The sequence below is a fragment of the Pogona vitticeps genome, chromosome 6, assembly GCF_051106095.1.
Source record: "Pogona vitticeps strain Pit_001003342236 chromosome 6, PviZW2.1, whole genome shotgun sequence".
Classification (NCBI taxonomy): domain Eukaryota; kingdom Metazoa; phylum Chordata; class Lepidosauria; order Squamata; family Agamidae; genus Pogona; species Pogona vitticeps.
In genome coordinates this window covers 61,524,256-61,547,083 of record NC_135788.1, presented here as the reverse complement: position 1 = coordinate 61,547,083, position 22,828 = coordinate 61,524,256, and the positions used below count along the sequence as shown (strand labels likewise).

General features: G+C 40.2%; 1 protein-coding gene across 3 annotated transcripts in view; it reads right to left on the bottom strand.

The window, feature by feature from the left end:
- Positions 1-8,577: 8,577 nt before the first annotated feature.
- The window catches only part of LOC110081594 (epidermal growth factor receptor), a 221,186-nt gene continuing 206,935 nt past the window's right edge, over positions 8,578-22,828 (bottom strand). For 2 of the 3 annotated variants that reach the window (XM_073002557.2, XM_078377449.1), the window contains 6 exons: positions 22,229-22,375; positions 20,210-20,307; positions 17,805-17,972; positions 17,328-17,378; positions 17,022-17,127; positions 8,578-15,854 (listed from right to left, as the gene is read on the bottom strand). In XM_073002557.2, the coding sequence (XP_072858658.2) occupies positions 15,478-15,854; positions 17,022-17,127; positions 17,328-17,378; positions 17,805-17,972; positions 20,210-20,307; positions 22,229-22,375 (947 nt within the window). In that variant the 3' untranslated portion in view covers positions 8,578-15,477. The remainder of the gene's footprint in view (positions 15,855-17,021; positions 17,128-17,327; positions 17,379-17,804; positions 17,973-20,209; positions 20,308-22,228; positions 22,376-22,828) is intronic. The other variant, XM_073002558.2, reaches the window with a different exon arrangement.

The following is a 22,828-nucleotide window of genomic DNA, read 5'->3' as shown; positions in this document are numbered from 1 at the left end:
ACAGATCCAAGCACCTTGTCCACATCCTCGGGTCTCAACAATTGAAACTCATCCATTAAAGTTTGACCTAAGCACGGCACACTGGACACATCTTCCGATTTTATAGTAACAGTGGAGTCCAGCCCACTGCGAATCTGAGCGATTTTTTCCTCAAAATGAATAGCAAACTCGTCACAGCGAGCTGATGAGCAGTCCGGGACCTCCACCAGATTTCCCGGTTGAAGAAGATCCCGGACCACCCGAAACAGCTCTGCTGGACGACATTCTGAGGAAGCAATGCGGCTGGAGAAATATTGCCGTTTCGCCAGCCGTATTGCCACGAAATAGGCCCGATAATGGGCTCTAAGTCGTGTTCGATCGGATTCCCAGCGGGACTTCCTCCACCTGCGCTCCAGCCGTCTCCCCTCTCGCTTCATCGCCCGCAGTTCAGAAGTATACCAAGGAGCTGTCTGGGCTCGGCGAGCAGGGAGAGGGCACTTAGGCGCAATCGTGTCAACCGCCCGGGTCATCTCCCTATTCCATAGGGTGACCTGAGCTTCGACAGGAGCGCCGACCATATCAGACGGATAATCCCCCAAAGCATTCAGGAAACCATCCGGATCCATTAGTCTCCGGGGGCGGATCATCTTAATCGATCCCCCAGCCTTGCAGAGGGAAGAAGAAGCTAATAGACTGAACTTGACCAGGAAGTGGCCTGACCATGACAATGGGGTCACAACCAGCCCCTCCACATCCAAACCACCACCTTCCAGTCCCGTTGAGAAAACCAGGTCCAAGGTATGGCCCTTCTCATGTGTCGGGCCGATGACACATTGAGACAGCCCCATGGTTGTCATGGCGGCCATGAAGTCCTGAGCCGCCCCAGTCAAGGCAGCCTCGGCATGGATGTTGAAGTCTCCCAGCACCAACAGCCTGGGAGTCCTCAACACCAGGTCCGAGACGACCTCCGTCAGCTCAGGTAGGGAGACTGTTTGTACGCAGCAGGGTAGGCGGTACACCAACAGAATCCCTAATCTGTCTCGTAAGCCCAACATACAATACAGGCCCTCAAGACCTCCTCTCAAGGGGATAGGAAGCCTGGTCAAGGAGATAGAGCTCCTATAGACTATAGCAACTCCCCCTCCCCGACCCTCCGAGCGACACTGGTGCTGGACTGAGTACCCAGGAGGACACAGCTGGGAGAGGGGGACACCACCTTCCTCTCCCACCCAGGTCTCAGTGATGCACGCCAGGTCAGCACCCTCATCCAGAATTACATCATGGATGAGGGCAGTCTTATTTTGTACTGACCTGGCGTTCATCAACAGCACCGCGTGGCTCGAGGGTTTGCTGATATGGTCGCCTGATACCATCTGGTTGGAGGTAGGACTAGAAGAGGGGTTAGATGTAAGATATCTAACCTCTCTTCTCCTACGCGGGCATATTCTACCCCCACCACCATTCCTTCCCCTACCCAGCACCACCTCAATGGCTGCCCCCTCCAACGCCCTCCCCCCTTCCTGTTCCATCAGGTCCACTGTGGGTCTCTATGCAACTCAATAACAGTTAAAAACAAACAAAACAAACCCACACACCCTTCTAATGCCCCTTCTCCCCTCCCAGCCAGATGGCTGGTGTTGCAGAAGGGGTGGGGTTGCCCAAAGCAGAAGCAGCAGCAGCAGCAGCAGCAGGGTCCCAGTCCTGAAGGCCAGGGGAGTGCAGGCCAGAAATATTCCCAGACACTGTCTCTCACCCAGTGCCTGGGGACGGCAGATCTCACAGGCGACTCCCCCGACGGCAGGGACGCTGCCCTAGCAGGGCCCTGGCACTGGCTTCTGGCTTTTACAGCCTCCCTCCCCTCCAGCCAGGTGGCTGGTGTTGCAGAAGGGGTGGGGTTGCCCAAAGCAGAAGCAGCAGCAGCAGCAGGGTCCCAGTCCTGAAGGCCAGGGGAGTGCAAGCCAGAAATACTCCCAGACACTGTCTCTCACCCAGTGCCTGGGGACGGCAGATCTCACAGGCGACTCCCCCGACGGCAGGAACGCTGCCCTGTATCACTTGGAAATATATGTATTTCCTAACACTGAACCCTCTCTTGACGCAGAATGTGCCAGACCAGATTTTATTTGTTGTTGGGTTTTAGAAGTGTATTAGCGTAGTCTGAGAAGATTCATGTTTGAATTAAAGTCTCTCTCTCAATCTCTCACGTCTTCCCAAAACCCCATGCACCCTGCTGGCAGCTTTGTGACAGGCATTCTTCTTATTCTGTGGGCTATTTGGCTTGCACAAAAGGTTCAGTCATACTCAGCTGAATTCTCAGGCCTGAACAAAGAATGGAAAACCAAACATCAGAAAATCTGAAAATCATGCTGTGCTTGAAGCTGTTTGAGCCATCATATCATGAAACTGCAGACCTAGAAAGAATTTGAAGGTTGGGTAAGTGTTGATGGTTGGATCCAGCCTCAACCTTTGAGTAATCCCAGTGAAATTCCAAAATCCTTCTCATAGTATTACTGAGCCAAGTATCCCCATCTTGTAATTGAGAGTTTGTTTCTCCTCCTCCCTGGTGTAGAACTTTGCACTTTATGTTAAATTCCATTCTGTTTTCAGTCCAGTGCTTTAGCCTGTCAAGATAGTTTTGATTTCTGTTTCTGTCTTCCAGTATATTAGCTTTTCTGCCCAATTTTGTGTCAGATTTGATAAGCATAATTCATTTAAGTCCTGCTGATTTCACTGAGTTTCCTCTATTGAATATGACGTCTCGTCCCAGATGCAGCACTGTTTGTATCTCGGGATAAGACTAATTAAAATCAGCCATGCATGAGATTATGTTGGGATCAGATTAAAATATGCTTAAAATATGTCAGGGTACATCTACACTTCAATATACCACTCCAGTTGCTTTGGACTTAGGACAGTTGCAGTTCATTCAAAAATATACTACTACACAATGTAAAGCTAAACACGGGGGAAAAGACTGCCTTTTTGCCAGCATTTATTTCCTCTTTAACACCTATCAGGAGCTTGTTTATTTTGCAGCACTTTATATTGTAGTCTTTTTAAATTCGTTTATGCATTATGTGGTTAATGGAGTCAATGTATTCTGTGTGTAGGGGTGATTCCTGTGATGACATGTGCAGACATTTTTGATGTGATTGAAAGGTGGTGCGGTACTGTGTCCTTTTCCTTCTGTTTACTTTTTATTTTTAATTTCTATTCTTATTCTTTACATTTTCATTCGACTTTAACACTATATCACGTAGGCACTGAACATTCCAGCTGTTCTTTGAGCTCTGACTTACGATTCCCTCTATGGAAGTCATACAACAGATCAGTCACCAGGAGGTGCCTGGTAAGTTAGCACCCAACAAGCCAAGTTGCTGTCCTTCTCTCACAGTGAAGGAGGTGATGGTGTTTACCTCCAACATTTACTTCTGAACTCCCTGTGTAGCATCACTCGTTTGTTCTGGAGACAATCATTTCCAGTACAACAGCACCCATTGCTTCCTATCTTGTGTTCTCGATTTTATACATGGAATTTACTACTTCCATATCCATGCTAACAAATAATTGCTAAGTTGCTAAGACAATTATTTATATACTGCTTATATTCCACATAGTGTTAGCCTCAATGTACATTTTATGCAGTGCGCACTGTACACTTCATGGTGTACGCATGTTTCTTCTTTCTGTGCCATTTTTCAAGATGCATCCAGACTGTGGTTGCTGGTTGCAGACCACAAAATAATTCAGGGTGACAGCTATCTCTACAATATTTTCTCTAGTCCCCTATCGCACCAATACAGTGCATGCACATGAGTGGGCAGATGTGAGTGCGCGCAGACGGGTGTGTGCGCAGTTGGACAGGAGTGTGTGCATGCGGGTGAGTGGGAGTGCATGTATGCAAGTAGGTGAGCAGGAGTGCATACACGCACGCATGCACACATTCCTTTGGCCCTCGAAAATATCACATGTGTTCCTCCATGTGAAAAGTTTGGAGACCCCTGGTCTAGAATCATTTCAGTAGGGATTTAGGCCAGGCCATAGGACTGAGGCAGTGTTGATTGCACTGCTAGATGATCTTCTTTGAAAGGCTGACAAGAGGAGTGCAACACTGTTGGTTCTCCTGGATCTCTCAGCACTCTTTGATACTGTTGACCACCTTATTGTAGGAAAAAATTGAAGCCATGGAGATGAATGTGAAGTAATAAGGTAATAAACATTAGCCAAGACTCTTATAAAAGGGTAAACAGGAAGTTCCTAGTAAATCAAACTCCTAAACCTACATAACAAGACATTCCAAAATAGTGGAAGCAAGTAGGGCAATGGCAGCTCAGGCAATGCCCACAGCAAGCACACCCAGTCTCTGCTTCACTCTGTCAGTCAGCATCAGTATGCTGTGTGTGTTTCAGGCAAAAGCAATTACCCTCTTTTGTAGAGCCTTACTGGGAAGAGAAACAGAACTCATTGGCTCTAAAGTAGGTTATACTTCCAGGTGAGGTCCACTTTGGTCAAGAGAAGCACTTAACTCCATAATGGCTGGAATGTAGAGCTCGCCATTTCCCAAAAGTTATCATCCTGGGCTGGTTGTTGGAGTTGGGGATTGGAGGTTTGGCTTTTTGCTGGCTCAATTTCTTCCTAGAGGGTCAGTCTCAGAGAGTCCAGCTGGGGGAGGCTGCAATGCAGTATCCCACAGGGGTCAATCATCTCCCTATGCTGTTCAACATCAATATAAGACCACTGGGAGAGATCATCCAGAGATTTGGAGTTTGCTGTCATTGGTACACTGATGACACACAACTCTTTCCTTTTCCTCTTCAGTATTGAAAGCTGTGGCCCTGGAGTGCCGCCTGGCCATGGTCATGGATTGGATGAGGTCATGGATTGGCAGGTAGAAATTGAATTTTGACAAGACGGAGGTCCTGATGTTGGGTGGGACCCCTGATCGATTAAGTGGCTGTTTACCTGGTCTAGATGGGGTCACTCTCCCCCTGAAGGACCAGGTGTGAAATCTAGGCATACTTCTGGACCCGGCCCTCTCAATGGAAAATCACATTGAGGCAGATCACAACACCCTTGCCCCTATCTTGATGGAAAGTCCCTGAGAACATTGGGCCATGCACTTGTAATCTTGAGAATGGACTATTGCAGTGGTCTCTACATTGGGCTGTCCTTGAAGATTGTTTGGAAGCTGTAGCAGGTGCAAAATGCTGCCACCAGGTACATCACAATTTGATCATATATCACCTGTCCTGATGCATCTGCACAGGCTGCCTATATGCTTTTTTGTTCATTTGTTTGGAGACCCTAGAGGAATTAAGCAAGAATCAATGTTTATTGGAAGGGACTTCTGCTAGGAAATAATTCCCTAGCTTGTCAAGCAAAAATCTGGGTGCCATATCTGACTTGCTTGTGGAGTAAGAAGGTTTGATATAGAGGGGTGGCAGTGCTACCCCTGGCAATAGATCTAAAAGAGTGTTATAAATCGAGACTATAGAGGACACCATGGAATTATGAGTATGGCTTCATCATGTTCATCTCAAGCCCAGATGATGACTCCGAGTTGGTGGAAACAGGGAGAAAAAGGCATAGTGGACCAGACCCTCACAGCATGATCAAGGATGATATCAAACATCTAGAGACCTTTTAATATAGCATGAAGCTTGAGCACCTGCATTTGTTGACTGCATTTTTCAAGAGACCTTGTGATATGAAATCTGAAAATCCTGGCAGTATGTTTGTTATCACAAAAGGGAAGAATACATAATCAATAATATTGAAGTTCACAGAGCTCTTTAAAGGGAACAGTTATGATAAGATTGGACAAGATAGCCCGCCAGATGAAATTGAGGCGTATTGTGGTGGGGTGGGGGCAATGGAGCAACCGTTCTGGTCCTGCTCCAAGTAGGAAGTACACCAGTGCTAGATACAGGTGGGTGTCATGCATTACCAGGATGAGTCCTACACCTCCTCAAAAGTGAATCAGGAGAATCCTAACCATCCAGAGGACACATGGGCAGCTGCTCAGCTAGAGGCAGAAGTAGGAGGAAAGTAGGGTTGATGAAACACTCTTCTACCACAGGGAATGCTGGCAACTCCAGATGTTGGAAGACAAATGTAGAACAGCAAGCACCACCAGGGAAGATCTCCAACATGTATTGCTGATGAAGCAGGGAGATGCCTGAACCAAGAGCAATAACATTCTTTCACAATCAAAGCTGCTCTGCTAGAAGCAACAAGGATTATCAGTGTAGCTCCCAATTCTGGGCATCTTTGATGTCTTGGTATTAGTTTCCCCATGTAAATGTCCGACTTTTGGCTTTTGACTTTGTTTTTTCTTCTGCCCTTCATGACTGACTTGTGAAAGCTTGACTTTTCAGTCCATCTGTTTGCAAACTGAAAATGACAATGAACAGCACTGATTGGCTAAATATATATAAACATATACTGGGACGTATAAGAAGGCTGTAGATAGAACTTCCCATTGAGCTGCAGTCCAGAGTTTCTTCTGGAGCTGAATAGTTAAATGGCTAAATTTTGCTGGAATTAGGATTCAACATCACTAACTACTCATCAATATGACAAGAGATGCTGACTCTGTTAGTGCTGAAGATCATGACCACTGTGGCTCTGTGCTTGGTGAACATGCAAGCATCTTCTAAGGGTCAATGTGTGTATGTGTGTTGTATTTATTTCCTGGTCTAATTGTTCTTGCTTTTTAATTTCTGGCGTGGAAAGAGAGCTGCCTTTTTTTCTTTTGAAATTGTTTAGCTTCTGTATGTGTGTATGTGTGGGAGGCACAGTACACTGTACTTGCTTTTCCATGTGTTGTATAAAAAGATCTAAATCTGATGTGTAATCTAAGGACTGAGTCAAATAAAATGTTAAGGAAAGTCTCCATATCCTGCTAGTATCATGATTTCCCTACAGCTAAGGAACTCCCTAACAGCTATATGCCTCAGCAATCAGTCTTGCAAATTAGGCCCATGTTTTCCTTCTGCTAACAAAGCACCCTGGAATGTAAAATGATGAGATGAGAAGCAGCATTGCTAGATGAGGCTTCCTTCACTTCTAAATAGCTGATCATACTGTCTAGCTTGACCACTGGAATCTCTATTAACCTATTTATGTTTTTCATTGTCACATTATATGTTTATTTAGAGTTTGTTCACACTGCACCCTAGGAGGTTTACTATCAAGTAATTGTGCAGAAAACTGCTGCTAAGGAGGAAATGGGACATTTGTACAATTGTTCAGCATAGGCCAAAAATCTATTAGGATTTTAGGTTTATGTAATCTAAACAAAGAAGGCTGACCGCCGAAGAACTGATGCTTTTGAATTGTGGTGCTGGAGGAGACTCTTGAGAGTCCCCTGGACTGCAAAGAGAACAAACCTATCCATTTTGAAGGAAATCAACCCTGAGTGATCACTGGAAGGACAGATCCTGAAGCTGAGGCTCCAATACTTTGGCCATCTCATGAAAAGAGAAGACTCCCTGAAAAAGATCCTGATGTTGGGAAAGTGTGAAGGCAAGAGGAGAAGGGGACGAAGCTACCAACATGAATTTGACCCAACCCCGGGAGGCAGTGGAAGACAGGAGGGCCTGACGTGCTCTGGTCCATGGGGTTATGAAGAGTCAGACATGACATAACGACTAAACAACAAATCTAAACAGTATAATTTCAGAGGCAAATTGCCTTTAGTTAAGAAATATCACTTGTGTGCTGAGCTATGCAACTGGCAATGTCTATGGTTATTTCTTAAGTTGAGGCAATTCACTTACAAATTTATGCTGTTTATTTCATACTTGCACTGCAGGCATAATAAACTGAAAGACAGTTGTACATACACCAAATACCATTTCTATAACCATTACACTTGGAGTGTTTGTGACTATTTGTTGCCCATTACTTCTTCAGCAGAAGGGAAGTATTTCTAGCAAATGATGAATTAGCATAGTTGATCCTTATGTCTTGCTTGAAGATTTTAGAATTAATCCTAATTTGACTTGCTTTGGCGGGGAATCATGCAGAAGTCCCCACACATCCAAATCAGCTGAATGGAGCATCAAGAGGACTATCATATAATTCTGTGATATATTCAGCTCATGAGATAGGCTCAAATTAATTGCTATAGTTGCCATGTTGTTAGGAACGAACAGGCAGGAAATATTCCAGTGGTATGATTTCCTTTGAGCTTTCAGCTTCATACCTGAGCAGACTTACAAACAAAGCTCTTGTTTATCTGCCACTGACTGATAAAAAATCCAAGCAAGCTAATTTATAAGCTACAAGAGATTAGAAAAAGTCATACTATGACAATCAGGATCTTTGAACACATAAGGAATTCCTGCTTCTTAAAATGTTCTTACTATACGTATTGTTTAGTCTGGCCCACAATCAGATCCTTTACCTATGGAAATCGGATCTGGCACTTTGTTGCAATACTGATGGTGGTGAGTTTGTAGGGTATATGAGTAGTCAGTGAACCATAGGTCTGGTAATAAGTAATACATTGTGATTACTTTGGAAAAGTCCTCCATTCTGCAGTGTTCCCCCTCTATGGATTTGAATTTCAAATAACTCTTATGCTGAACAAAGTTTATGTAATGCTCTTTATTAAAAAAAATGAAAATGCTTCAAAAACACATTAATAGTCGTTGCTGAAAAATATGACATATAAGACTAGACTGTATATTGCATAAAAGGAAAATTTTGGTAGTTTATCACACCCTCATTTTGGATTGAAAAATACAAAATACTATATACTATATACATAGTTCATATAAAGTATTTTAAGAAAAGACTTTTCTTTAGGTTCAGTATAGCTAGGACTCACCAAGACAACACCTACATTTCATGGATCTATTTATGCGTTCTCTGTTATGTTACATTGCTTAGATATAGACATTTAACAGTGCATTCCTCAGTCATCACATCTGCCCTCTTATAGCCCATCCAGTTAGGAAAGACATCACCCCCAAGGCATGTCTATGCTACCCATTTAGATTAAATTAATAAACATTCCCCTTCCCCAAGGTATCCTGGGAAATGTGGAGCTGTGAGTGGCAAGCTGCTGAATGCTCTGCACTTCACCAGGATGCTTTGGGTAGAGTGAAAGAGAACACATGCTCCTGGTATGGTATAAAAGCCAGTCACATTTGCATTTGCAAGAAGCCATCAGATTCCGAGATAACCTCACAAATGGCTCCCTCCTCTTCAAATTCCTAATTCCACAGATCATTCAACACCTTTAAATGCACGTCACAATCTTATACACATCTATTGAGAGATAGGCCTCCCTGAGTTCACCCAGCCTCAGAAAGCTTTACCTCCTAGATTCACCTATTTTCCTCAGCCTTGATTAACTGTTGCACAGTGAACATCATTAGAAGGGAGCAGGTCTTGGTACATCAAGTATCTCTTTACATGCCAGATGCCATATGCTGAAACTTGCTCAAATTGGTGCAATGAATTTCACATACAAGTATGAATGGATACTGATGTGCGCTGGACAAGATAGCAGGACAAAAGATCTTTGGAAGCATTGCTGTACTGGTACTTATTCTTACCCTATTCTTCTTTTTTATTTCAAAGCTGTTTTAATTTGGATGGAGTGTGCTTCCAGCTAAATATTCTATTTAGCAAAAGTCATCGTTACCCCAGTTTCTGCATATGAGTTCATGCTGATACATTTTCAAGTGTCAGAAGAAGAAATCAAAGACCTTTTACCACTAGTACTTCTCTGAAGTTTCAACTTAGGAGTCAGCCAAAATGCCTTTTCTCTATCCACCACAATACACTATATTACAATAACTGTTATCCTCCAAGCATTATGAAAACTTGGAAAAGAATTATGCACATCTTTTTTATCATTTAACATACATTTCTTTCTTTTAACAACACTACAAAACTATTCAACCATGCAGAATGTGTCATTAATTTGTACAAATTGTGCGTCTATAGATCAATACATGTACAATGCTGAAGCTATTGTATAAATGCCTCCCACTAGTTCTACCTTAATTTCCACTAAACTCTATAGGGTTTGTACTAGAATTGTGTTTAATGGTTTGAATCCTTTAACTAAGGATTTACAATGTGTGTGTGTGTACACGCAAACAACTAATATTTATATATTGGACATTAAAAAAATTTACAACATAGAACTAATAACATGTCAGTTGAATGGAATGCCAGTTGAACAGATTTTGGTGGACTTTTGTACACAGATTACTTTTGATAGATTAGGGTGCAGAAGCTTCTTGGTTTTCCCTCTCTAAATGGCACACAACTTTGATGTCACTTTGTTTACATTAAATCAATTCCAAGATTTTTTATAGTTCAAGATGAAAAATTATGTTTCTCCTGATTACTGAAACTTGTTTTAAATTGTTATGAAAGTTTCATTCTGCTGGCAGAAAGAAAGTACATAGTTTATAGTAATATTTATTTTTTTACTCTCCTTTTCTGTGTATGAAGAAAACCCACAGTAGCGACATTCATTTATAATTTAAATACTAAAGATTAATGTCATATGCACTTTATGTTTAGGTAAAGGGAAAGGTTTCCCTTGACATTTAGTCCAGTCATGTCCGACTCCAGGGTGCGGTGCTCATCCCCGTCTCCAAGCCATAGAGCCAGCGTTTGTCCGAAGACAGTTTCCATGGTCATGTGGCCAGCGTGACTAGGGGATGCCATTTTACCTTCCCAGCGATGTGGTACCTATTTATCTACTCCCATTTTTACATGCTTTCGAACTGCTAGGTTGGCAGGAGCTGGGACAAGTGACGGGAGCTCACTCCATCACGTGGATTTGATCTTACGACTGCTTGGTCTTCTGACCTTGCAGCAGAGAGGCTTCTGCGGTTTAACCCGCAGCACCACCACGTCCCTTTTACTTTATGTTTGCTGATGCCAAATGTCTTCTTCAAATTAAAAAAATAATAAAAAATTAATACACTGCACATTGCCTCAATATAATTGTTTTGAAGCAATATAATACATTGCTCCAATACAAAAATGAAGTAAGGATTATGAAACCTTTCTCTGGCCTGATCCTACTTATGTTTTGTGGTGTTCTGATAAATTCACATGTTCTAGGAATGCTACTTTGGGTTCACAGACTTGATGTACTGCTCAAAAGAAATTGCTACTGATAGATACACTTGTATGAGTGAAAATTCCAAAATTAACACAGACGTGAAAGTGCATGTGTCGAGTCTATGGGCAGCAAATGTGGGAAACTTCTGCTTAAAGGTTGTAGCTGCATTCTGTTCCAGTGACGTGCATACACTCCTGGCAGGAAGTGGCAGCAGCCAGCAGGCAGTAAGGTAAAGGTTCCCCTTGACATTTTTAGTCCAGTCATGTCCGACTCTAGGGGGCGGTGCTCTTCCCATTTTTCAAGCCGTAGAGCCAGCGCTTGTCCGAAGACAGTTTCCGTTGTCACCTGGCCAGCATGACTAGGGAGCGCCGTTTTACCTTCCCACTGAGGTGGTACCTATTTATCTACTCGCATTTACATGCTTTTGAACTGCTAGGTTGGCGAGGAGCTGGGACAAAGCAACGCGAGCTCACTCCATCGCATGGATTTGATCTTATGACTGCTGGTCTACTGACCCTGCAGCACAGGCTTCTGCGGTTTAGCCCACAGCTCCACCACGTAACCCCTTATTTTGCCCTTTCGCTTAGACGTAGAGCATCAAAGAGTTATTTCAGCTAATCCTAGCTGCAATTAGGTAACTTGTATCCTATCTGAATTCTAACAACATATTATGTAACTCATGCTAAGTCAATAAAAAGAGCTCTCAGGGCATTGCCTTGAGACTCTGCTGGCTTGGGCATCCTTTGTTGACTCCTTTGTTCTAAGGCAATTAGCCTTCCTCTGTTCCATGATCACCTACAAGTAAAGAGTATGATGCATATGCAGATATGTCCCTTACAATCAAAAATATACAATTAAATTAAATAATAATAGGAGCACTGGCAGTCTAACGGGCCTTCCTAAGGTGAGTTTACTGCCCCAGGATATCTGCAGACAAGTCGTGTCTTAACGCTAAAATGTGGATTGGACAGTCTTTAAAAAGAACTGCTCTTCATTTAGTAATAATTGGTTTTGCTCTTCATGGCTTATGTTGTCCTAGGAAGACATTCACCCATGGTTTTAATAGTGGTACCATACTGCCTATGCCAGGTCACAGTTGATGATTTTTTAAAAATAAAATATTCCAATAATGAGACCCTCTGAAAATGCTGGTTAATTGTATTTTATTCATGTGCTTAAAATAAGAAAAGGAGAAACATCTTTGGTCCTAACAGCCCATTGTTATGTAAAAAGATTATTAAGATGTGTATGTTTACAAATATTTATTATTCTTATTCATTTATTTATTCTTACTTCTAAAATGACTTAAAAATTCAGGTGCTAGAGCAAAAGAACAAAAATTACTGTAAAATGTTATTGGGAAAATAAAGGAACATGGGATTTCTATTAAAGAAGGATCACAATTAATGATCATTTGTGATTATAACATCTTTGCAGTGTCACCCCCGGCAGTGGAATTCTATATAGTTCTCTATTTTTACCGAACATTTTAACAAGAATAAAAAGACAATTCTCACTTTGCCCCAATTAAAATATTTTCTCACAGAGAAATAGAAATCATAGAAAAATTAGAACAATGTTCACAACAACTGACATTAAAGAGGTAGGTAACAGTTTCTGTGTTATTGCCTGTACAAACATCTAAATCCCCCAAATGAAATGGTTGTCAGGAAATGCAAAGAGCTTTACACATGGGACTGTTTCACCACACAACCAAATGTTTCCATACCTTTTCATTGTAGGAAATAATGTGAGATACCAAAGTAGGGATTATTACATGACAGTCCTACAGGAAGTTTTTCTGCTGCTTACCTCCTGCAACATATGGAGCTACTTGCAAAAACAAAACTGCTGTCCTCATACTAGTCTAATGTTAATATAGATGACTAGGAAAGCCACAGCTATGCATAAGACAGCAGGATGTAGAGTACTATAAGACATGATGATGTACACAGGCACTTTTTTATATGGGAATCTACCTTTTGTGCTCTTGCTGCAATTCAAATTGGAATATATTTTAACCTCTTGCAAAAATAAATACAGAACTGTATTAGTGTCAAAAAGCACAGCCATAATTTAGCAAAACTCAATTGTGTACAGTGTATGTAACCTATCTTGGTGTTTAGCCCTTGCAAAATAAAGCATCCTCAGTTTTCATTTACCACAAAAGAGCAACTCCAAAGATCAGGCACCTAACAACCTTTAGGGCAATTCTAATTTCCTCATTCATTTATACATTTTTAAGGACCAAATCCCCAATGTGATGAAACATATGTAGTAGGAAATTCATCACATAGAGATGCATTCAAGGTTTCCCATAAAATTCATGGGCAAAGGATTGCCCTGTCATTATAATAATACCACTGCAAAAACTCATCACTAATGGTCCTATAGAGTTAGTTTTAAATGTATTTTTGCATGCAAACATCATCCACTGAAACTAGATAACATCCGAAGCTTATGTGAATTTACCTGAAAATGTAGTACTGAACACATTAAATATTTTAGTAGAAGTGTCATGAAGAAAAAATATGAAGTAATAAAAGTATGCAGCTATGCCATTATCAGTGCACATTTTTCAAGAAGCAGTATTATGATGTTCCAAAAAAGATGCAGTGATTTGAGGCTGTAACTATGGAAGGTCATAAATCATGATCCTCTCTGAGATAATTGGTTACTTTTAGGATAGCTGCCTTTTATTAAAGGCAATTTAATCTCCATAAATTATCATATGTCGAGTATTCTTATTAAGACACATGGCATAATGACCATATAGCCACCATGCTGCATCTGGTAAACAACAGAATATTCTATACCATGGGATAGATGACACAGTTTTGTTAATTTCTCTCTCCCCTTCAATGAAAAATTGTCATTATGACAACGTAAGGGTGTTGTGCTTAATTCAGAGCAACTACATTTTGGAATATTTTCCATGTGCAATGAGAAGGCAACACTTTAACAATAGTTCAGCTGTTGCTCTTTTGCCAGCAGTGGCAATGACTTCCCACATTTACAAGACTGTTATTTGAATCCTATACACAATTATGAAGGGGGGGGGGGAGAAGAGAAAGGCATGATTCACACATGCCAGTGGAGCTTGTTTCTGAATAGACATTCATAGGACTGACCTGGAATTGCACGTTACGTATGCATATGCATGTAATGTATGTGTCTCAATGGACTGGCCAGAAATTGTTCAAGGAGCAATGTGCTGGGGGATTAGTTTTGGTAATTAGATGCAAATAATTGCATTTTAACTTTCCCTAATGAATTACAGATAGAAAGGAAGCTTTCCTGAACAAAGCCCCTTGAGATAGCAGGGAGCTGAACAAGCTCATCCATACAGAAGAATCTCACAGATCCTGGTGTCAATGTGTGTGCAGGTACGCCCATTATTCATATCATTTAGATAAACTGCATCTTTGCATTTCTTCACTATTCAGATTCACAATGTGTCCAAAAACCACCAAGGAATAAATCTTTTGCATTTATAGCTTTTTAGTTAAACACTGAAGATTCATTTTCCACAACTCTAGAGAAAACAGTAGAGCCAAAAAACAAAAGAGGAACAAATACATAACGACGACAATATTTAGGCCTACAGTGAGCATTTCAGAGACAGTCTAGTGAGCATTTTATAAGGATCCCTGATCAGTGTCTTACGTTCGCAGAGTTCTGGCTTCCAAACAGTAGTGGTCAGCTGGCAGTGAGTGCTGTAGGCAAGTTTTTCCTGCTAAATGGACTTTGGCTTATCAGATTGTCCTCACCATATTCAATTTCCCCCGAGAAAACTTGATTAAGTAAAATCCCCACATCTTTTCCAGATGTGATATTGTCCTCATTGGTACAACAAAACAGTAAACAAAGCTCGTGTTTAAAAAAGTGGACAAATGCATAGAAACAATTTTTTCCTTAAGTCTTCAGAAGTTGCTCAATTTTGTCCCGAGGATACAGGAAATCCTCTTGTGTCTTGACTGGTTACTCCACCCCCAATGATCCAGAGGACATCAACTGGGACGCAACTGGTCTTCCTGATGTAATAAAATCTCTTTAAAATTCAAGAAACATTTTATAAAATATATAGCATTGGAAGATTTGAAGTGGATGTTGCAGCTGGATTGCATCAAGGAGCTACAATCCTATTTAACTTTTAAAGAAAGGGAACACAGTGATGATTACTTGCTTGCTGGATGTTTTTTTCCTTCTGCCTTGCGTCTTCTGCATGGACAGATGTAAAATAAGTCCAAAACATGCTTGTTGAAATCATATTTAGACAAAAAAAATTGTTTGCCATGACTGCTCTTTTATCTGTCCAGTTTGTTTCTATAGCAATCACCTCTGTTACCTGCATTACTGATCTTGCTGCACGAACAACAAGAAGTCTCTTTTAGTGGTCATGCTGAGGCTTCAATGTATTCACTTTTTGGTGTTGATACCCTTAGGTATTCTGGATTCTCAACTGCAGGAGATTTAGAGATGCCATTAAGCTTGGTCTCCTTGGGCAAGAAGTCATGCTGATAATCTGGATTATCTAGATTTATTTGGTGGTTGGCTGTCTGATCCCAATAGGGAAACCTTTCAAAAACTGTGTTAGGAAAAGGAGAGAGACTTGTGTTGAGATACTCTGGGTTGTCCAGTGCTGTGCTGTGGGATTTCTGATGGTTTGAATCAATCCCAGGCTTTGGCTCAATGGGAAGAGAAAAATTGTTGTAGACTGGATTTTGCACAACAGAAGCAGATGGTCTTTGGGTCATCAGCTGGTTCACATATTCTAAAACAATTGGAAGGAAGGAAGGAAGATCAATACACTTGCACACATGACTTTAGTTCCACTGTAAATACAATTTCAGTATACCAGGCATAACTCAAGAAGGTTATCGAAGTGTTCTGGTGGGCTAGTAGAGAGAGGACATTTGATTGACTGCAGGTGTTGCAGTTCAATACTAACAATGCTCATACCAGATGCACCACAACACTGGAACTATTTCTATTACTCCTTCTTTAAAGCTGCTCTTCTCCTTTTGTGAATTAATGCTTTATAATGTTGCTAGTATCTGTACCAACACCACATTTCAAATGACTTTTGTCCCTGTCTTTCTTCACTGTCTTCCTTTAACATAGTATGGCCTATGTATAATTTTGGCCTTCTTTGCTAATGCCAAACTTTACATTTTTATTATTACTTCAAATGCAAAGTGACATCTTTTGGAAAACATGCACACAATAAGTCCATGAAGATGATGCCTAACTAGTGCTGAATAAATGGGAACTAGTACCTCATGCAATCTGGAGACTTATAAGACTAGTCAATGTGATTTACATATATGAAGAAAGACAGGGACAAAAGTCAAAATGTGGTGTTGGTACAGATACTAACGACAGCCAGAAAAGCAGAGAAGTGGGTGCTCTATTAAGTCAAGCCTCTTACTCAAGCAAATATAAGAAACTTGAGCGTATCCTACCATGCACGTATAATGGAAATACAAAAGTGACCAGAATAGACTATACTGCTTAGAAAAATGCAGTGGAGCAGAAGACAAAGAGGAAGATCTAACACAAGACAGATTAACTCAGTAAAGGAAGCCACAACTGTTAGTTTGCTAATATATAAAATATATAAAATATTAGCACTACTAGTAGTTGCATGACTTTTACACACATTCTTAGCAATATGTGATCAAGTCTTATTGGAGATCAATGACAAGTGTAACTACTCTTATTCCTTAGCAGGAACTATTAAGACAAAAGTTCTTTTCTATTATTATAATGCCAGACAATTATAAAGCAAATGACATCTTCAGAGAAATGTAAAAATCATGTGGAGTTTTTTTTTTAAAAAACTTTCCCAATATAGAAAAGCAAAGTTGATGTCATCCATATGGATCACTTTACATGTCAGGGGTTGAACTCAAATACTCAATAGTTTCCATGTACATACCTGGAGCAGGTAAAAAACTATCATCCAAACTGTCATCGAGAAAAACTCCAGTTGGGTCTGAACTGTATCGTTGGATAAAGCTGTCTTCTCTTACAGGATGTCCCTGCTAGTTAGGATAAAATACAGATCAAGACTGGAAATAAACAGCACATATCTTCTGATAGGAGGACACGAGCATTCTGATTTCAAAGTTGACTTTGGATGACCTGTGGAGTGGGCTATTTTTTAAAGATGACATTAACTGCAGAGAGAACCACATCACAGTCCAGAAGCTGCTGCCTGTGATTCTTATTTGTTCATACTTACCCCATTTCTATCAATGCAGGTTACAGTTGCAGAATTATTGCTGGTAGTGCTCTGAAACAGAAAAAGAAGTTTCCTTGTTTTCATTTTAGTAGAGAAAGAATATTGGATTATCAGAGTATGTTTCATACTAAATATTTTTGTGGAAAAGAATTTGTGAGCAATTAAGGTTGACAATTACTGTGGCAAAAATCTGGCCAAGGAAAGCTAAATGCCATAATATGTTTGACAATCTTTTAATGTTTCTTATGATTCTGCATGCCTTCAATTTTGGAATTTGTTACTATGAAAGCTTGCTCTCTCTCTCTCTCTCTCTCTCTTTCTTTTCAAATAATACCGTATAATATTAGATATAACCTTAAATAAAAAAAGTTCCAAATATAAAAAACAATATTGAAACAATCAATTGATATTATTAAATTTGGTTCAGGTTCAAGTTGTTCTCGTGTTCCCAATAAGTTTTTAAAAGCAGTTTCATACTAGTGAATTTAAGAGAGGTGTCCGAGAATTTGATGGGCTGCTGAAAAATCCTTGATGTGGAATAAGGTATTCATCTGCATCCACAATGTCTTCCATATCCTCCTCCTCCATCAGGCTCCGGTAAAACTTTGAGTCTGTTGGGCTTGGTAAGTGCATTCTTTCATCACCCTGTGCAAAGATAAATCACACTAAGGATCAGAGACTTTACACTTCTTTATTTGATAAATTGTCCCTATAGCTTAAATTGTACACTATGTATTCAGACTGCCAATAAAGAATACCATTGGTATGTATTATTGGCAATAGCTACACAACAAAACATAAGAAGAGCCCTGCTGGATAAAATTTTCACCCACTCCAATATCAGGACAATCAAATGCCTCTAAGAAAGCTTAAAGAAGAACTTCTGAAGAGAAGAGTTCTCTTCCATGGTTGCTTCCAACCATGATTGTTTTTGGGGTTTTTTTTGAGAAATTTCACTTATCTTTGTGATAGTTTTCCTTTGGATGCTTTGTCTGAGCAGACACCCCTAATTCATTCTAATGACAATTCTAGCTTAAATAAGCGATTTTTATTATCCTATCCCATCTCTTCAGAGGCAGTCAGGTGCTGTATTACAGGAGCAGAATTGGGAACGCATGGCCTCAATGCCATTTTTATCCCATTCCTTGCTTGTTTTCTTGCGTTTTTTTTTTAGTTTGCCACCACGATTCAGTTGTGTGGCTATGGGTATGTGTGCAGTAGATCCTAGGGAGAGACAATTGTCACTTGAACCACTGAAGTTGTTCGCCTTCTTATTTTTGGACAAGGGGCATTCAAGCATGATCAGGCCATTACATACAAACCTTATTCAGGCATTGCCAATGCAGGAGAACTGACTACAAGTGAAGCAAACATTCTTACCTGCCATCTTTTTTGTCATGTTCCCAGCCTTGGGTAACCAAGGTGTTCTTGGACTGCAATTCCCAAAAACCCCAGTCAGTTCAGCTGGTGGTGAAGGCTTCTGGGAATTGCAGTCCAGCAACATCTGGGTTACCCAAGGTTGGGAAGAAATGACTTGAGATAATGAGATTACCAATATTTTCTGAAATAAAAACTAAAGTTTTGCTTCATGTTTCTCTGCTGCAAGCCTGTGGCTTCACCTGGAAGATCTGTGGGGTAAGGGGCTATCCTCCCATTTTAAGAGGTACTAGTAATAGTAATTTACATTGGTAGAGAAACATTTGAGCCAGAGTAATGATCCTGAATCTTTCTAAGGTTCTTTTAAACCACTTTTACACTCTGTGCTGGATTCGAATGTAAACTGAGGCAGATTCTAGAACTGGAAGAGACGTTTTCTTTCAAAACACTCAAGAAGCGATGAATCTTAATGGTGTATTTGTTTAAAGACATAGTATATGTTTCATAAATAAAGAATATAGAAATACATCGACATGAACACCACACAGGATTTCAAGCAATGCACTGCAAATTGAAAAGCCATGCATTATCAAGATGGTTATCTGTTTTTAATAACACATCCAAAGCATCCCTAGCCTTTTCCCATTTTGTGGAAACTACAGAGGTTAACCCTGTTCGACTAAGCCTATCAAGGTTCAAAACTCTTCACCCACCTTCCTAGCCAAATTCTATCTTGCAGTTAAGTTGTCAGTTCCTATATTCTAAATACAGTGGTGCCCCACATAGCGAAGATAATCCGTTCCAAAAAAATTGTCGCTATACGGATTCGTCGCTATACGGGGCAAAAAAGCCCATAGGAATGCATTAAAACACGTTTAATGCGTTCCTATGGGCAAAAAACTCACAGTTATGTGGAAATCCTCCATACGGCCACCATTTTCACTGCCCGGTAAGCGAGGAAAGGGCGTGAAAACACTGTGGGCGGCCATTTTTTTAACCTGGCGGCCATTTTGGAACCACCAATCAGCTGTGTAAAAAACATCGTTATGCGAAAATCGGTAAGCGAAACGCTTACCGATCATCACAAAGTGATGTTTACCCATTTAAAACATCGTTATGCGATCGCTTTTGCGATCGCAAAAAAACATTGCTATGCGGATTCATCGTTAAACGAATCACTCGTTATGTGGGGCACCACTGTATAACTCTCTTACCTGATAGAGTGTTCCTTTGCCATGATGTAATTGGCCAAGGCACCTTCAGAAGCCAATTCAACTTACCTGCCCTTCACAGATTGATTTAATTTAATTATATGCAATATAGAATAAAGGCATTTTAATTTTTGTTATCAGGTTTACATGTTTTTAAAAAAGATTTAGTCTGAATGTGGTCATTTTTAATAGAAAACATTGCAACTTAAGTCAAACACAAACAAACAATTTTAATCTAGATTTTTTCCTAGATAGTTCCACTTGAACTATTTTGCTAAGGAGAGTAAATAGTACCTGTATAACTAGATAGCGCTGAGGATCTCGTGCCATTTTGGAGAATTCTACTATCAGTTCTCGAAATTTGGGGCGACTCTCTGCATCAATCATCCAACCTGAAGGTGGCAACGCAAAAATGAAAGATGAAAAGTAGGGATTACATTGACACCCCAAAAGCAGGAACACTTCTTAGTAAAAGGAAAACAAACCAACTCAAAAATCAACCTCTGGTGCTTAATATTAACCCCCCTAGGCAGTAAGTATAAAAACTACATGGTATTAAATTATGTAGAATTATTATTGCCTAGCTGCACATTACAGTTCCTTACATAGGAAAATGAATGTATGATTGCCATTCCCTAAATATCCTGAATAGGCAAGAGTAGGCTGACACAGGAATAGCCAAATTTACAACAGTTAATTTCAGTTTTATTGTATATGTATTACTCTTTTTTTATTTCTAACTCGTACTGTGTACTCTAACACTTCAGAAAACAGCAGGAGGTAAAGTTGTACTATATTATATAAATGCAATATGAAGAAATAACATTCTGTATGTAGCCAAAACAAGCAAGCATACAAGCTATTCCTCTTCTTGCCGGGCTCTTCTCCAAGACCAAATAAAAGAAACAACATTATTTCTCTATCCCCAGGACTCACTGTATAATCCCCCAGGAATTCTACAACATGGGCAACTGTTACAACTACTTCCTCTACCAGTGTTGTTCTCCTCCATGGAACTGCTTCCTCCTATAGTTCAGCTGGATTTAGGACGCTGCATACAAATGGTCTAAAGTGAAATCCCTCCTACTGATAATTAAAAACAGCCTTCTTAGGATCAGAGGTGATGAGACAGGGTAGGTGAACAAATTGACCTGATTTGATATAAGCCAGCTTCATATTTCAATATGACATGAAGATATGTGCTGGCAGTAAAATCAATTGGGGGGGGGGAAGAGATGCATCTACAAAAAAGAAGGCTGTCCATCATAAATGATAAAATAATTGCACATTATTAAATGTTATTAAAGGCTAATAGTCCTGTTAATGTCTCCTTTCCCATGCTATAGTTCTACAAAGAACCAATTACTAAACTTGACAGAACTCCCAAATAATGTTTGAGGTTTCAGTGATAAAAATGCATAGCCATCACAACCCTCTGCCATTCAGAGTTAAGTCTTTGAGAGCCATCTAGTGGACTACTTATGAATATTTTTCATACAGTACACAGGAAGAAAAAAAAACAACCAAACAACCCTACAGTATTTGGATATTTAGCAGCCGGTGCAGCTCCTTCCCTTCCCCAAGAGAATGTTGCTCAAAATGATCCTATGTCAGGATCCAGCACTGTTCTGGGAGTTCTGTGGGGTAGGGAGGGGGCAGAATTGTGGGTGCATTGCTGTAATTCTTGGGAGATCCCATGTGGTCTCTGGTGCACTGGGAGTGAAAAAGGTAAAGAAAGAAAAGGAAGGCCAATCATGATCCCTCCATATAAGCAAATCCCCCTCTTTTTTCAAAAAGCCATTTTCATTCTCCCTAGAATAAACAAAAAGTCTTCCTGTTTTGATTTTATACAGAAGCTTATAAACAGAGTATCCCTGCAACAGGCTTGGAGCTTGAAAAATACTCTCTGCTGCCTTTTCCCAAACATCCTTGAGAAAATTAATTTGAAAATTTGATTGCATATGAATAAGCTATTCTTCACACTAAATATATCACTCTACAACTCTGTACCTCTGCTGTGTGTTCTTGATCTTACACATTCACCGGACAATGAACAGAATATGTATGTATTACTCATCAGGTTATAAACAAACAAAAGATGTGCATACATTTTTTTCTAGAACATTTTGGCATGATTCACCAATTCTGAAGTAGTTTTACTTGCTTCCCATTGAACTCAGCCAGAATAAATTGCCTTGTGAATTGCCAAATTCCCAGGTAAACAGCAAGTGTAGGGCATTTAAAAAAAGATATACTGTAACTTCCCTTCTTACTTAAATGAAACACAGTGACATGTACAAGAAATTGGCTTACATTTGACCATAATCATGTAGACATCAATTGTACAAACAGGAGGCTGAGGCAACCTCTCTCCCTTTTCCAAGACAGAGGAAATCTCACTGGCTGGAATGCCATCATATGGTTTTGATCCAAAAGTCATTAATTCCCAAACTGTGACACCTGAAATGCAGAGTTGGAAAGAATGTTAACAGATTCCTCCATTAAAACTAAACAGCCACTGTGCAAAGCAACTTGCTAGTCTGGTGGAGAAACAGGCTTCATGGAGTTGAGGCATTATTAATTAAAAAGAGAGTATTCTGAATGCACCCATTGAAAATGTTTCCTTGTCTTGTTAAGCACATACATAATTAAATGAAAATAAACTTTACAAAGGTTCTACTGAGTGCATAGTTTTAATTAATCCTTATGAAGTTAAAACAATAAACTACACCATTTGTAAATATGTAGTTTTTGTTGTTGTTGGTTTAGTGAGCTAAACACAACTAGGAAACATTTTGGATGGGTGCATGCAGACTGTCCTCCTCTTTCGTCTTGTTCCTACTAATATGGTTTATGTGTGTAACTCAAGAAGTTAGAATAAACAGATTTGATTTGTACTAGTAGACAGACCTT